At 38.8% G+C, this 15,202-nt stretch overlaps 2 protein-coding genes across 2 annotated transcripts in view; both read right to left on the bottom strand.

The window, feature by feature from the left end:
• Nucleotides 1-398: 398 nt before the first annotated feature.
• Nucleotides 399-3,052, bottom strand: LOC141815242 (GDSL esterase/lipase APG-like). Its single transcript, XM_074703154.1, has 5 exons — nt 2,765-3,052; nt 2,556-2,686; nt 1,854-2,084; nt 1,502-1,757; nt 399-689 (listed from the first exon to the last, which is right to left on the bottom strand). The coding sequence occupies exons 1-5, from the start codon at nt 3,015-3,017 to the stop codon at nt 493-495; spliced, it is 1,068 nt and encodes a 355-aa protein (XP_074559255.1). The 5' UTR covers nt 3,018-3,052; the 3' UTR covers nt 399-492.
• Nucleotides 3,053-4,649: 1,597 nt separating this feature from the next.
• Nucleotides 4,650-15,202, bottom strand: part of LOC141814417 (uncharacterized) — a 41,273-nt gene continuing 30,720 nt past the window's right edge. Inside the window, exons 13-22 of the mRNA XM_074702383.1 lie at nt 9,928-10,036; nt 9,493-9,764; nt 9,276-9,403; nt 8,874-9,108; nt 7,517-7,705; nt 7,110-7,393; nt 6,800-6,977; nt 6,453-6,695; nt 5,207-5,289; nt 4,650-5,020 (exon numbers count right to left, since the gene is read on the bottom strand). Of these exons, the coding sequence (XP_074558484.1) occupies nt 4,873-5,020; nt 5,207-5,289; nt 6,453-6,695; nt 6,800-6,977; nt 7,110-7,393; nt 7,517-7,705; nt 8,874-9,108; nt 9,276-9,403; nt 9,493-9,764; nt 9,928-10,036 (1,869 nt within the window). The 3' untranslated portion in view covers nt 4,650-4,872. The remainder of the gene's footprint in view (nt 5,021-5,206; nt 5,290-6,452; nt 6,696-6,799; nt 6,978-7,109; nt 7,394-7,516; nt 7,706-8,873; nt 9,109-9,275; nt 9,404-9,492; nt 9,765-9,927; nt 10,037-15,202) is intronic.

Genomic DNA, 15,202 nt, shown 5'->3' with positions numbered 1-15,202 from the left:
TGATCTCATGGTGGTTCCTAGCTAGCTAATTCCCCTCACTGACCACCTTAAATTCTTATGCCACAAATCATTGAACTCATCTATTAATTACAATATTATTAGATATGTAAACACATCTAATTATAATATAATAAACACTCAACTTATTGGAAAATAAATAAATTAAGATAATTTAAAATTAATTCTATATATCAAGATTCCTATAATATATATCTTCTGTGCAAATCATATTACATATCATGTACTGTCAAGGATGTCTTCGCGTAAATATTAATTTATCCCCTGATAATTACACATTTTACATTTTATTCATGTATTCAAATTAGAAATACTTCACACGCCTATAATGGTATTCGAGTAAGCGATTATGCAACTTGTGACACACGACCTACTACTTTATTTCAATAATTAACACACTTAATTTATTAATTGTGCTCTTAATTAAGCTCGATCGATCTTTGCATGGATGCACATGCATGGTTGGGCAGCTAGCTAGAGAACGAGGTTGATCCCTTGGGTGATGAGGGAGTCGGAGAGTACTTGGTTGGCCGACTCTGATGGATGCACCGCATCCCAAAACACATACCCGGTCGCATTTGGGCACGTCCCGATCGAGTGAGGATTGCACAATAACACTGTCGTCTCCACTGTTCCGGTGCCACAACACCCTCTCCTCGACTCGAAAAACCCTAGTCAATCAATTTATATATAGTCATTTCCATATGCAAATATATAGCCACATGAATCAATAGGAAAAATTCACTAATCATTAAGCACAAAATTTTAACATCATTAATTAGGTCAAAGATCATTGGCTATAGATAATTGCCTCTACTGCAACAAGGTAAAATGGTACATTGTTGATCTTAAAGCTAAGGTAAGCTGTAATTTATGGAACTCTGAAGAGTAAAATGCAAAATGGAGCAAATCTTAAGGTGTCAAAATACCAGAATAATTAAAAGAGAAATGATATACTATCTGAAAACGCAGCATGATACACTACACTACATGGATGTGGGACTCAGGTCTATAGTATTTCATGCTGCATTTTCATGTTGCATTTTCTCTAATTAAAATTGTACTCTACCCGTTAGGGTTTATATGAAATTATCAAACAGTTATCACTACTCTAATCCTGAGACTTTAGGAAATTATCATTTGCCCCTATATATGTTTTTGAATCAATGACAATTAATTTGTTAAACCTTAATGAGCTCACTTAATTAATTAATTAAACATGCATGACGTCTACAAATAAGACAGTTCTAATTTCAGTACATTTGCATTGACCTGAGTTCACGCGCCGCCTTAGGGGTTTTGCTATATATGGAAATTAAACCGCTCATGAGGGTTTCATGCGGTTTTCACGTAAAGGTCCTCTTCTTTTTTAGTATTCTCTACGTACGTAGTAGAATATTAAATTGCAGCCATATATCTTTGGGCGAGTTATAAAATGAAGTGAAAATATTAGAAACATGAGGGAGCAAGACGTAATTGTTACCGAAGTCGGAGGGTCTGGTGACGAGGTCATAAAACGGCTGATAGATATCGAAGATGGAGATCCGGAGATCAGGGAACTCCCTCGCCAACGACTCCGTCGACACGTTGATCTGCCTGTTGAACTCCTGCGCGTCGGCGTTGAGGAATCCGATGCACCCGTCGCTGCCATGGCCGTACAGCGTTCTCGACGCCGGCACGCAGCCCAGCGGCGGCAGGTTGGTCACGCCGATCCGGCGAGCTCCTAATCCGTATAGATCCTACACGAAGCAACCGATCGAGCAATAATTAACCAATAACCGGTCAACCCAACTGCAGGTTCGCAAATGTGCGTTTCGTCGGAATTAGATTCTGACCCTGATGAAGTTTGCGTAGATGCCGACGAGGAAGGCGGCGAACTGCGCCGGCGACTGCGTCTTGAAGAGAAGAGGGTTGACGTAGTAGTTCTGGATGAAGTCGCTGGATCCGGTGCTGACCACGTAGAGGGAATCCGAGATGATGGACGACGTCTGGCCGCCGGCCAACTGGGCAAGTCGCGACTGGTATTCCCGGAAGTACTCCAGCTGCTGAGATAATGGAATCGCATGCTGCGATACGTGCGTGTATACGCATAGATGGATCAGCCATTGCTCTGTTTTTGCGTGTATATATATATATATAAACTTTTAGCTTGTAAAATAAGAATAAAAATAGAGGGGTGTTGTTTATCATCACGAGAAAAATAATTTAAAAGGACTAAAATATATGTATATTCCTATTTTTTTTAAAAAGGTAACTAAACTTTGAAGGGCATTAATTGTGATAATTACATTAGGGTTACGTGGCCAAAGTTTGCATGAGAGGGAGAGGAGACAATATTGTAGTAAAAGGTACTATAATATTATGGACAGGAAAGGGTTCCTACTTAATATTGCATTATAAAGGGATAAAAAATCCCACAATTCAACATTAAAACACTCAAAGAAATTAAATAAAATTTTAATCTCAAAATTAAGGAATAAAAATATAATATTTTAATAAAAATGAAAAAATAGAGAGGGAGGGGGGCATGCACTCACAACAGCATTGGATGTGTCATCGTAATAACCAGAACCAGCAGAGGCGAAGTTGGCTCCGATCAGCAGGTTGCTTCCTGATGCCTGCGGACTGAGATAAGCAGGCGCGTAGCTGGTGAATCCCAGCGTATCAGCTGCAACAGACGCTCGATCGATGATTCAGTAGATATATATATAGAGAAATGCAAGGTCGACGCCCAAAACCTACGTACCAGTGAAGTCTGTCGCCAGTTTTCCATTGCAGAACCTTCCTGTGGCCTGATGGTTAGGGAAGTCCCTTCCGTAGGGAGGAAAGTCGGCTCTGAAGATGGTCTTGAGGTAGTCGTTGTTGCCCACGTCCACGGCGGAGTCACCGAAGGTAAAAATCGCCGGGACCAGCGGCTGCGCGCCGCCGTCGCCGGCGAGCTGAAGCAGCAAGAGCGCCACCAAGCCAATGCCGGCCAGCGTCCTCAACTCCCTTCCCATCTCGGCTAGCTATAGCTCCTCCTAATTAACGCTCCTATAAGAAGGCACACCCGAACAATGTAGGTATAAATAAGGATTTTTATACTTCATTAATCTCTGCAACTGCAATGGCGACTCATAATTTTGATGAACTTGGAGTGGTTGAGGAGTTGGGTGTGCCATAATGAGGCACTTGCGTGGGGCTGCATTCGGCTATAGTCCTTATATGTAAACTAAGACTGTTTGTCAGCAACAGCTGCCTCCGATGGAGAAGGAGCAGCAGTAGATCAATATTCCACGGCGACGAGCATTAGTAACACAAGTCTGACAACTTTGGTACTTTCAAATGGGAGAATTAATACGAAGTGGCAGAAGACAAGTAGCGAAGTAGTTATGGTTACTCCCCCACTTTACTGCATGATCAGGATCCAGACGGATTGCTCTGCAGTTCGTTCACCATGGCAATTTAATTTAGAGATGAAAGAGTTGGGCCCTGGGAGAAGTGATCAGGGGCAGGGAATCAGTACTGAAGAAGACTCGAACGCAATAAATAGGGAAGTAATGATGAGGGCTGGCGACGTTCGGCAAGGTCAAATCAACCTGGCTAGAAGATATTGTGGGCAGAGGAGGCTGAATGGTATCCGCTCCAACAGAGCACGTGAAGGTCTTAAATCAGAAGCCAGGCTGACAGGGTTTGGTTAAGGGTCAGGAACCAAGCATTGATTTGAGAGCATATGGACACAAAGTAATTAATTAACATCATGGAAATTAGACGACTCTCTGATTTGTTCACTGGGAATTAGAGATTTATTTTAGGTTATGGAGAACAGACTTGAATAATAAGCATTTGCAGCATTCACGTCATGCATGTTTGTTTGGATGTATGAATGTATCTTTGTAGAGTAGTTTGAACAGCCCACACCATTAAGGATAAGGTTAGAAAGCCCCTCTATACAATGAGAAGAGCTATTAATCAATCTCTTTTGCTTAAACATGGAATGTATTGTATTGTTACTAGGATGCATTTGGTAGACATTATTAACCCATTAATGTGAGGAAGATAAATTTGGTGGACAAGGCATATGAAATGATCTAATGAACCGAAAGCATTGATCCAATTTGGCTACGTTAGACGATTGAGAATCTGGTGGCCCAAGAATATCAAACAGATCATACAGATTGAACTGGATATAGACAAGCAGTAAATTGAACATGTCAAGTTAGACAAACTAAGAATACTAAACTGATCTTTTAAATCCAATTGAAGGGGAAATATAAAATGAATCATCCTATATGACAAGTCATTTCATTTATGCAAACAAATAAAGGAAATGAATCATTCATCTTGCATGCCATTTCCCCTCCCATACTTTCGTACAACTCCGTTCTATTGCCATCTACCAAACTAATTATTCAACAGAAAGAGAAGAAAAAACAAGAATATGTAATAGTACTTTGATAGTTCATGACAGAATATACGGACAGTCTGTGGCCAACAATCACAAGGGTACAATACTATTGACAATCAAAAGACAAATGTAAAATCTAATGAATCGTGGATCATTTCATCCAAATAAAGCAGTCTAATTAAATTTTACATATCAAAGCTTTCTAGTTACCAAAAGTACAACTTTATATTGGAAACTATTGACCTACAAAAGAATGAATGGTACACTTATATTTACAGAGAAGAGAAAACTGTAACTGCACAATGTTCATTAGGGTTAGTTCTGCATCATGAGTGATAAATAAGGCCAGATGCAGATACATGAAAAAGGGAAAAGAAAAAAAAAACTTGTTTTTCTTCTATAGCCTTCACATGACTCCAAAAAAAGGTCAAGTTCGCTTCTAGCTCGAATAAGCCAACTCAAATATGTCATGATTGCCAGAAAATGGCCAGATCATTGCTATACAATGAACGATCTTGAATCTCTAAATTAGCCACGTGCCAATCCACAAGTCTCGCTTGAACACATTTACACAGAACAAGAACAACTGGAAACAACCACCATCCACTCTCTTCTCTGGTTGTAAACAATAAGAAACAAGAGTTAAAATTTCAATTTATCCATCTGTATGCAGTTAATCAATGTGTCCATTAGCGCGCACACACACATATATATATATAGTTAATGCCTAGGAAATATTACAGGCTATGGAGAAAATAATGGATAACAAATTTGCTTAGAGAGGCAGGGAAAGCTTCTTACGTGCCCAAATTCCACGGCGGGAGGTTTTGATGTTTTTGACTTGATGACTTGTAATGCACAAACCCACATATGAAGGCTACAATCTGCAAAGTTGACATTCAAGGAAAAAAATGTAACATTATGCTAAAACTTAGGAGCATCAATGTTAGTATATTTCTATCTTCGATAAATTATGAAAAGATGCCTATGTTCGAGTATGCAAATTTGAGCTGTTAGGAAAAGAAAAAAAGTTATTAGTTATCAAGAAAATATGGCAATTTTCCCAGATACCTTCATATCAACAAAAATGATGATTTTTCCAGGCTACGTTCCAACAGAAATACTACATTCCAACAGTTCCAGGCTAAAGAAACCTGAATATAATCCAATTCAATCAATTGATTCTGACCCATATAAGGTCACCCCTAAAAGGATTTTTGATTTTGACAAATTCTATCTATCCTAACCTGAAATTCCTAGCAGACCTTTTGTCAAACTTAGAACTAATTAAACAAAATATGACATTTCACAACAGACTGATGTTTATCATTGGCAGAACCCAACGTGCAATCAGCATTTTCGTCGCCAATATTAGAGATGGAAAAAGTTGAGGCTGATTTACTCTACAATAAAAGACCAGATAATATGATTCATTCAATTAAGTGGAATTATTAAGACCCTGTGTAAATATAATACTAACCTAACCAAGTATAGACCAAAGAAAATGCTAGATTAAGATCAAACAAACCAAGTGAATAAATTTTGTATTCTTGGTAACTCTCTGTCACCAAGGATGCAAGAACAAAATTCTAAAGATCTTCGGATGTTACTGATATAGCAATATCCATACCTAGGTCATTGTTATCCCAGTTCAATACCATGTCTAGGATTGATACATAAATCAAAGATCCTCAACAACAGACAATTCAAGCTCAAACATGTAACACTGTCCAATGCTGCCTCAACCAAAAGAAAATAGAGGCAAATGAGCACAAGGATACAAGGCCATGGTCATTAGCATTCTCCTGTAAAAGTAACCTTTAATACCATACTAGAATCTCATTCCATATTATTCCCCAACTAAAGGTTTCTTTGCCCACCATATCCATTCTATTGTTTGAAGATCCTATAAGATTCAAATTGGGTTCATTTCCAGTATAAATAGAATTTAGAAACATTTAAATGTACCTAAACAGGGCCCTATAGATTTGCAGGAAGATGGCAAAATATAGTCCAGAGTAACTAATCAAGAGAATAAACAACTTACGACATTGATCAAAGATGTAATGTTCCATAGTGCATATACACGAGCAAGTCCTGCAGATCGTCGAGGTCCGTGACTAAAAAGTGCATTAATTCCAGCAGGGAAAGGCGAAAGTATACCAAGGGGAAGAACAAACAAAACAAACAAAATGTCTGCCATTGAAAATGAATATAGTTGAAGCAAAGTAAGCAAGACCAAGCTGAAATCTGCTAATAACAACATCGATATAATCAAACCAACAAGATCCTGCAACAAATAAGAAAAAAAAATCAAGATCATTGTCAATAAGTTATTGATATATCTATAAGACTATGAAGGGAAAATTAAATAAATTCAGTTCAAGAACACACCTGATGCCCAATAGGTTTAGTATTGTGCAAAATGAGTGAGAATGGGTAGAACAAATCCTTTTTCTCCTCAAGCAATTTAAGGCTATCACCATCTAGAAGTCCGCCAATCCTTTTATGAGTAAACAACCCTTTGTTCCTCATATCATTAGATTTACTATCCCTACGAGGCCTATGGACACTGTAGAACACATTGATAATGAATTGGAGGTTATGACATAACTTCAGTTCAACTACAAGGTCTTGGTGAATATTAAATAACAATATCAAGAGGAAAAAACTAATAGTTAGAGATAAATTCTGAAAGACTTACTGTGAAAGTGCATCCATTTTTGAAACTCTAAAGACGCCATCAATTGCTGAAGTTTCCCGTTCCACAGCATAAACTACCAAACCAAGTTGGGAATAGCCTAATGTACTAGCTTGAATCCGAGTCAGATCAATGCAAACACCATGTTGTTTCAAAGGAAGACTAGCATGGGTCTCGATCCAACTGAGAACAGGCATAAGAGTTGTTTTAAGCTGACCACGACGAACTAGGCGCAACTGTGCATTCAGTCCAGCAACTAGCCTGTACCATATTGTTGGTGGTACAGCCTGCAATATAAAAAGACCAAAACATTGTGTCTATTTATCAGGCATCAGTATGACTTTTTTTCAAACAAAAAAAAAAGCCGGATAAGTTTAGAGATTTTTCAGAGAAGAGACAAGAATCAAAACCTGACTCATAAGGCTAGTCAGAACATTATCACTGTGAAGCGAAAAAGGAGCCATGTAACTACCATCACCTCCAAAAACAAGGCACATTGGAAATCTTTGATGGAGGCGAGGAGGAAGATCTGGTCTCTTCTCATCTCCACCAAGAAAGAAATCTAAATAACCAAGCATCAGATCTGGGGTAGCAGCCACCTGTATAGACAAACATCTATATCTAAGAAGCTTGTGATCTTGGCATTCTGAGCTTTGGTAGAGCACATGTTCAAAAACAGCAAAGTGAAACATACTGTTACTGATATCAAAATTTGTTATGGCATCCTCCAGTTTAACAGCCAGAGGACACAAGTAGAGTAATTGTTCTGAAAAAATTAGCATTACTGCACTCCTAAACGAAACAGAACAGTAAGGCTGTTCACACCAGAGTCCATGTGTGAGCCAGATCATCAATGACTCGACACTAAACCAATTGCTATCAAATAATTGACATTCCCATAGCTTAAAACACTGTCTAATTTTAGTTTGAACAAGTGGAACGTGAAAGAACTAAGACCATGCATTGAACCATCGTTTAAAATCTCACATCATGCCTGTTGAGAGAGGTGAAGCTTTTCATTCTGCACACTGACTAACATGCGAGATCCTTGATATTGGTGGTGAGCAATCACGGTTCCTTCATTGGCATCTTCCGCGAAATCCAAATACACCACCTGGGCTTCCTTCATGGCTCCTCATCTGTGCCCAAAAATTAAAGTCTAGCTTTATTGAAATCCAGGTTCAGCGTCGGCTCCTCTCTAGGCACACTTCTTGTCTCGTACTCTTCTTCCTCTTTCTCCAACATTGGCATTCTTCCTCTTCTCCTTCTCTTCCTCTAGCATTGTTAGTGCGCCGTTCAACAGATCTCCAACATAGATTCACCTCCTACTTCCCTTTCTTCTCCTTCAGCATACCTTCAACACAGATCTGACTCCTACTTCTGTTCTTCCTTTTCCTCCAATACCGGCATCCTATCTCCTCCTTTGGCACCAATATCGTCACTGGGGACACCATCTTAAGCTAGCTGAGGGCCTGAGATTTCAATCCCCTGATATGAACTTCAATCCCCCTTCTATCCAGAACATGGACACACGTTGAGTAACTTCTTTTAACAATTCTCTATTTCTGCTTCTGATTTATGCAAGTGATTCATGAAGCTACCAATATGTGGTTCATTACCAACAAACTATTATATCCCTCTTCTTGAAAGGAAAATAGACAAATTTTTAATAAAATATATGTATAACTGTGCTTTGTCAGCAAATAGGTCAAAATCTGAAGAGAGACAAGGTACTAAAATGGTTCAAAAATTATTCTAATAACAAACCTTAAGCCCTTCATAGAGAGCACGTGATCGGCAAGAACGCAAACAAGCATGATCGTACTCTGAGCGAACAAATTCCCGCAGTCGCTGTAACTTCTTTCTCCTCCGCCACTGCTGCCATGACCAGGCAAGTGGATAAGCAACTATACAAAGAATGCTGTGGACAGCTCCTTCCCACCACTGATAAGAAGCAAGTGCATTTATCTCATCAACAAATCTATTATATGCATCCTCATACCTGATAAAAATATCAGAGAGTCACGTTCTGAATTTATTTAGACATATGATTGTTTTTTATAAAATAAAGAGCACAAAAGAAAAAATATATACCCAAACATGGACAAACCAAATTAAAGGTAAGAAACATTGTAAGCACATAATATCAACACCAAACATCCAACTCACACTATCTCCGCAATTTGTTCAGGTGGACAGTGTGGAAGATGCCAAGGCTCACCGAAAGTGTTTGGGCCCATGAAGAACATTCGATGCACATGACTTTGAGATTCCTCAGCCCTGTTTGTTTCCAAAACCTATCCATAGTAAAAGGTATCAAAATAATATTTGAACTTGGAAAACAGAAAGGATAAATGTGGAATTGGAGATCTGAAATGTTGAGAACCTCATTCAATGATTCAAGAAAGGGGAATGAATGATCAATATGAGACCCATGTTGAGTTGGTGCAGGACCTGGTAACTCATCCGTACCAACAAATTTCATTCGTGCAACACTTAGAACTAGAGCCAATAAGATAAGAAGACCAGAAAGGAGGAGACCAAACAGCCATGGGCCACCAAAAGTGTATATCAATTCTTCAAGAGCTGTATAACAGTGTGGCATATGATATCTCTCGGAAACGCATTTGTATGGGCAAGGAGTTTCAGCAACACCTCCTGTTAAGAATGACTCAATAAATAATTCATTGAGTGGCAAGAAATTAACTACATTGACCAATTTTTCAAAAAAAAAGAGTAAAAATGAATGAGCTGGCTAATAAATGGTAATATTTGATCAGGTAAAGTTCAAGAAGATTAGGAAGATATCTATGGGGAATACCTCGAACACTCATATATACAGCCCGATGGGGAAGCTCATTAGATGGACATGGATAACATAGAGCTTTATCAGATCCAGTAATGTTCTTGAAGGTTCCCAACGGGCATTCCTAAAGCATTCAAAAAGGAACTTAAATTTCTCAAGAGTGAGTATCAAAGTTACAACCAATAAAGTAATATGGAGCAATGAAGTATCAGCCTAACAGTGCAATATGCAAAGAACCAAAACAAGAATTCCCAAATACAACAAGCAAAGGATATAGAAATGCATGTCTCAAAGTATGAACCTTCAAATGCCATCAAATGGAGTTTCAAGGCTATAGAAACTATGTTGGTACACATGCTACTAAACAAGGGCAAAAGTACTAGGAGTGCATTATGACCAAGTTCAAAATGGCATAGAGCAATCAAAGTCACATGTCCTGCGAGAGTTTCAATCTCCTACCAGGATAGTACAATTTTAGTGTTGTCTCCTGTCGACACTCGACACTACATTCCCAAGCATGCCAAGATGAATTTGAATAAGTTTTAATCAATGATTCTCAGCTTGTTTATTTTCAAATATAAGTGCAGAAAATGTTGAATTAAAATTTCATAAAAATAAGTTACATAATATGTACTACTATGCTAATATCAAAACATGTTGCACAGCATAGGAGCATGGTTTAAAGTATTGTTCTGCATTGGAGATGTGATCCCCAGCTGGGCTAGTACAGCCCAATACCATATTATGTCTAACACTTGGCACATTTTGGCACACATTGAAGCATGCCAAGATGAATTTATATGAGGTTTACTCCTTTAATTCTCTTAATTTATTTATTCTAAAAATAACCTTATAGCAATTAAATAGTTATTAAATTAAAATGTTATTGCACTATACCATACCAACACACCACACTTCAAAATGTGTTGAAGCTTAACAAAATGAATCCATATAGATTTTACTGTTTAACCTTTCTTTCATTTAGATTTTCTAATTTTTATAAGACTATAGACAAGCCATAAACATGGTATAATTGATCCATAAACATGGTATGATTTGAATCAATCAAATCGGAGAATTTTGGAATGATTTCGGAAGTTTCCAAATCGAACCCGCGGCCTTTAATCGATCAAACAATCGATTAAACTCCGTAACTTTTTCTCATTAACACTGGTAATCGATCAGGTGATCGATTACCAGGCTTTGTAATCGATCAGCTGATCGATTACCAGTCATTCTGCCCGGAGTCTTGGTAATCGATCAGCTGATCGATTACCAAGGTGTGTGATCAGCTGATCGATTACACCTCCTTGCATGAGCTCGAATGCCTAGTTTCTTCACGAATTCTTCCAAGGTGGACTTGAGGATCCCAGAGGCTACAACAGGGACCTAGAGGAGGAATTGGTTTTGGCCTTCTGACGAGCTAAGGCTTCCCGTGTTCGCCCCGAACACACAACCTTAGTCCATCAATAATAACTCATACCACTAAAGAGTTATTATCGAACTACCGCACCAATCCCATATTACAATATGGGCTCCTTCTTACTATCAGTACATTAGTCTCCCTGTGTTTAAGATATCGTATGTTCGTCAATTAAAATGAGTTACTGACAACTCATATTTAATCGACATCTAATCCAAGAGTAGTACCACTCAACTTTATTATCATGCGGACAAGGTCCACCTGCAGGGTTTACATGATAATCCTTATGAGCTCCTCAAGGGGACATCATCAACCTAGATTATAGGACACATTTTCCTTCTATAATCAACAACACACCATGTACATAATACTACTTCCCAACTCATCGGGCCTATTGATCTATCGATCTAAACCTCACCCTTTGATGAATTAAAGAAGTACATATTAAGCACACGTGTTTGTTATTATATCGGGATTAAGAGTATGTACATCTATAGTAACAGAGGTTTAGTTCGATTATATAGTCAGTATAAATCGAACAATCCTCAGATGGTCCTACTCAATACACACTAAGTGTACTAGTGTAATTATATAGTCAAGACAGACTAAGACCAAATTACACTACAACCATTCTGATGATTTGTCCAATCCATCTTGGTTGTGAACACTGTTTATAATCTATAAGGGACTGATAACATGGTCTTCTGTGTGTGACTCCGCACACCATGTTAGTCTACAGTATAGATTAAATGGACACTGCAAAATATTGAACAAATGTGATTCTCATTTCAGAATGTTTATTTACATAGCTAGGATTCTAGTATACATCCCAACAGTTGCAGCCTGGTCTTGATGCCCAATACATTACTCCAGGCTCTCCTCATTTTCGGATAGAAAAATTAGTGAAAGGTAACCGAGTCTAAGGGAACTTGATACACTTGCGAGATAATATGAGCACTACAAATTAGGCAGTATGAATTGGAGCAAATTGGGAAAGGGAACACTAAATGATTGACATGCATCAACAAATAACTACTACATTTACCAAGGTATACACAACATCAATCATAAAAAATTACCATAGATCAACAATAAATAAGAAGACTTTATTGATAGCAACAAGATCTTATTAAGGTCAATAGTAAGTATCAAGCAACGAATCAAGCAACGAATGCAACAAGGGTAGCAACAGGATGATGATCAACGGATAATAAATCATGCACTACAAATAAGACCTGAGTTGACCAAGCACAGGAGTACCTACCTGGTGTGACGCACGTCAAAATCAGAACCTCTCCGTATAACAGGATCTATAAATCAAGGTCCTGTAATTTACACAAAATGCAACACCCTCTTAATACAATATTATATTAAATTTTATGGCAAAGTAAACCCTAACCGAATCTCACATCTCAATCGAATTTAACCTAACCGAGTCCAATTAACACAACTCGATCGGATTAACCCAAAAAAGTCTAGTTAACTCAAGTTAACCTTAATATAATTAACTCGAATTAACCAAAATTAACCAATTCACAACCTAACCAAACCAATTAACTCAATTAAACTCGTTCTCTAATTAAACACAAGTTAGTCTCATTTACAACTTCAATTGGATAAAAATAAAACCACTATCAGCTAGAATTATTATTAAATTTTGATCTAAACTACTAGAACCGAATCAATCCAATGATTCAACCCACTTCAAACAACACACAACCATCCCACCAATCCAACAGTAACCCATAATAGAACAGGATCAAAATTCTAGAAATCCCAATCAATCCACATTGAAATCCAACCGAAACAAGACCTAATAGGGATCAATCCTAACAAAGCCCTAACACTCAAGATTAATTCATCAGGACAACACCAAATCACTCAATCGATCAGTCGAAGAAATTGAACTCCAAATCAGGCAAATCCTAACCTCAAGAACTCACTGAAACTCAAATATTCAAATCCACCAATCACAGAAGAATCACGGCTAAAATCCATCAAACCTGATCAGAAAGGAAAACACCAAAATCCTAGAAATCCATATCAATCTAGTAAAATTCCTTATTGAACAAGAAATTCTAACCGAAATCAAGATAGGGAACTCAGCTTCGATCGGATTGAATGCCCTAGAAATCACACTTCGATTCCTAGTTTCTCGCTTCCTCTTCAGTAGCACGACGTCGCGCGACCCACAACGGTGACCAGTGATGGCGTAGGCATGAAGGGTTGGTGTACGATTTGCCGTCGTTCTCCTTCCAAGCAACGCAAACGCGACGGATGGTCGCGGCAGAGGGCAATCACGGGCAAGGCGCGGCGTGAGCAGGGGAGGAATCCTCTGCTATGTTGTGCTTCATTTTCTCCCTCATCGTTTGGCTTTTAAAGCTTGAAACCCTTGAGATTTCCAGCACCGGACATGAGCATGCGACGATGTTCGCTGATGTAGTTCCGCAAGTATATGGAATGTCGTTAAGTAATAAAAAGATATCGAACCATAGGGACTGAGGAATCAATCACTAAACAATCACAAGATGAGTGGAGAGATCATATAACTGGGTTGAGATTGGGGAAAGTGAGAGTGTTGCTGAGTACCTAAACCTCAATAGAAGCAAAATCAACTAGTGATAGGATTTGGGAAAGCGATCCTAGGACTTCAGATTCCTTGAGATTATGTTTGATTGACTATTGACTCCTTATCGTTCCTCAATATTCATACATTTACAGAGATTCTAACCAAAATATCCAATTAGACCTCGTTATGTTTTCTCGGAATAAATCACTGGTCCTCTAACGTTACAATTGTTAGATTGAGATGACCCCAGATAGCCTGGTTATAGCTTCTCCGCTATCACCGGGCACTTTAGCATACTACTAGTGTCCTACCCCCTATCACCGAGTATCCAAATAAGGACCTCTCCCTAATAATTAACAACTGTTAGCTATCTCTCATAAAGATTCATTGTAGTCTAAGAATTTTCTCAGAAAGTCTGGTTAAAGGTTCACCTTCTATCATAAGGCACCCCGGTCATACGATCCTAAGATTTCCTTAAACCATAAATTATCCTCATCCTCATAGATTTGCTCCATTCATATTATATCATCCAATAAGCACAAAGCACAACATCCATAAAGCAAAATGTACAAATAAATCATAGAACATGGTAAATACAAATCCATAGTATCAATCATCCACAATACACCTCAATCCCTCCTACATCCTAGAATCTAAGGATCTACTCCATAATAAAGGGGATACAAGACGAAGAAGAGATAAAGGGATACATTTTAGATCCTAGAAAAAGGAAATAAAACTTATCAATATGTGTCTTCTTCTTCACCTTGCAAGCTCCTCATCGACGGTGGAATGGATCGTCGAAACTTGCTCCAAACGGCATTTTCGGTGGCTCCTCTTGACTCCCAAGGTCTCTCTCCCTTTTTAGGGAAATTTAAGCGGGTATTTATAGGTCCCCCCTATTTACCCTTCGCCACACGGTCGTGCTTAGCCACACGGCCTGGGATACTCAGCTGGCACGGCCCCATGACACGGCCATGCCTGGTAGGCACGACCAGGGTATGGTGGCCTCTGGAAATTGGGGCACGGTCGTGCCTATGAGGCACGACCATGTCGAGTTGCAGCGTGGAGGCAGGCACGGTCGTGCCTGCTAGGCATGACCAAAAATGAGCCTTATTCTGTGGTCGAGACACGGTCGTGCTTGGTGGGCATGACCATAAAAAATTTGCTCTCTGTTGGTGAAGCACGATTAGAGGCATGGTCGTGCTTGGTGGGCACGACCATGTGCTGATGCTTCTCTGTCGAGATTGCAAATGAAGGCACGATTGCGATTGGTGAGCACAACCATGTGAAGTTCC

Source organism: Curcuma longa, chromosome 21 (genome assembly GCF_044706935.1).
Source record: "Curcuma longa cultivar G26 ecotype Majalengka, Jawa Barat chromosome 21, ITB_CL_G26_1.1, whole genome shotgun sequence".
Lineage (NCBI taxonomy): Eukaryota > Viridiplantae > Streptophyta > Magnoliopsida > Zingiberales > Zingiberaceae > Curcuma > Curcuma longa.
Note: the sequence above shows the minus strand (reverse complement) of the source record. Positions and strands in the feature narration are given on the sequence as shown.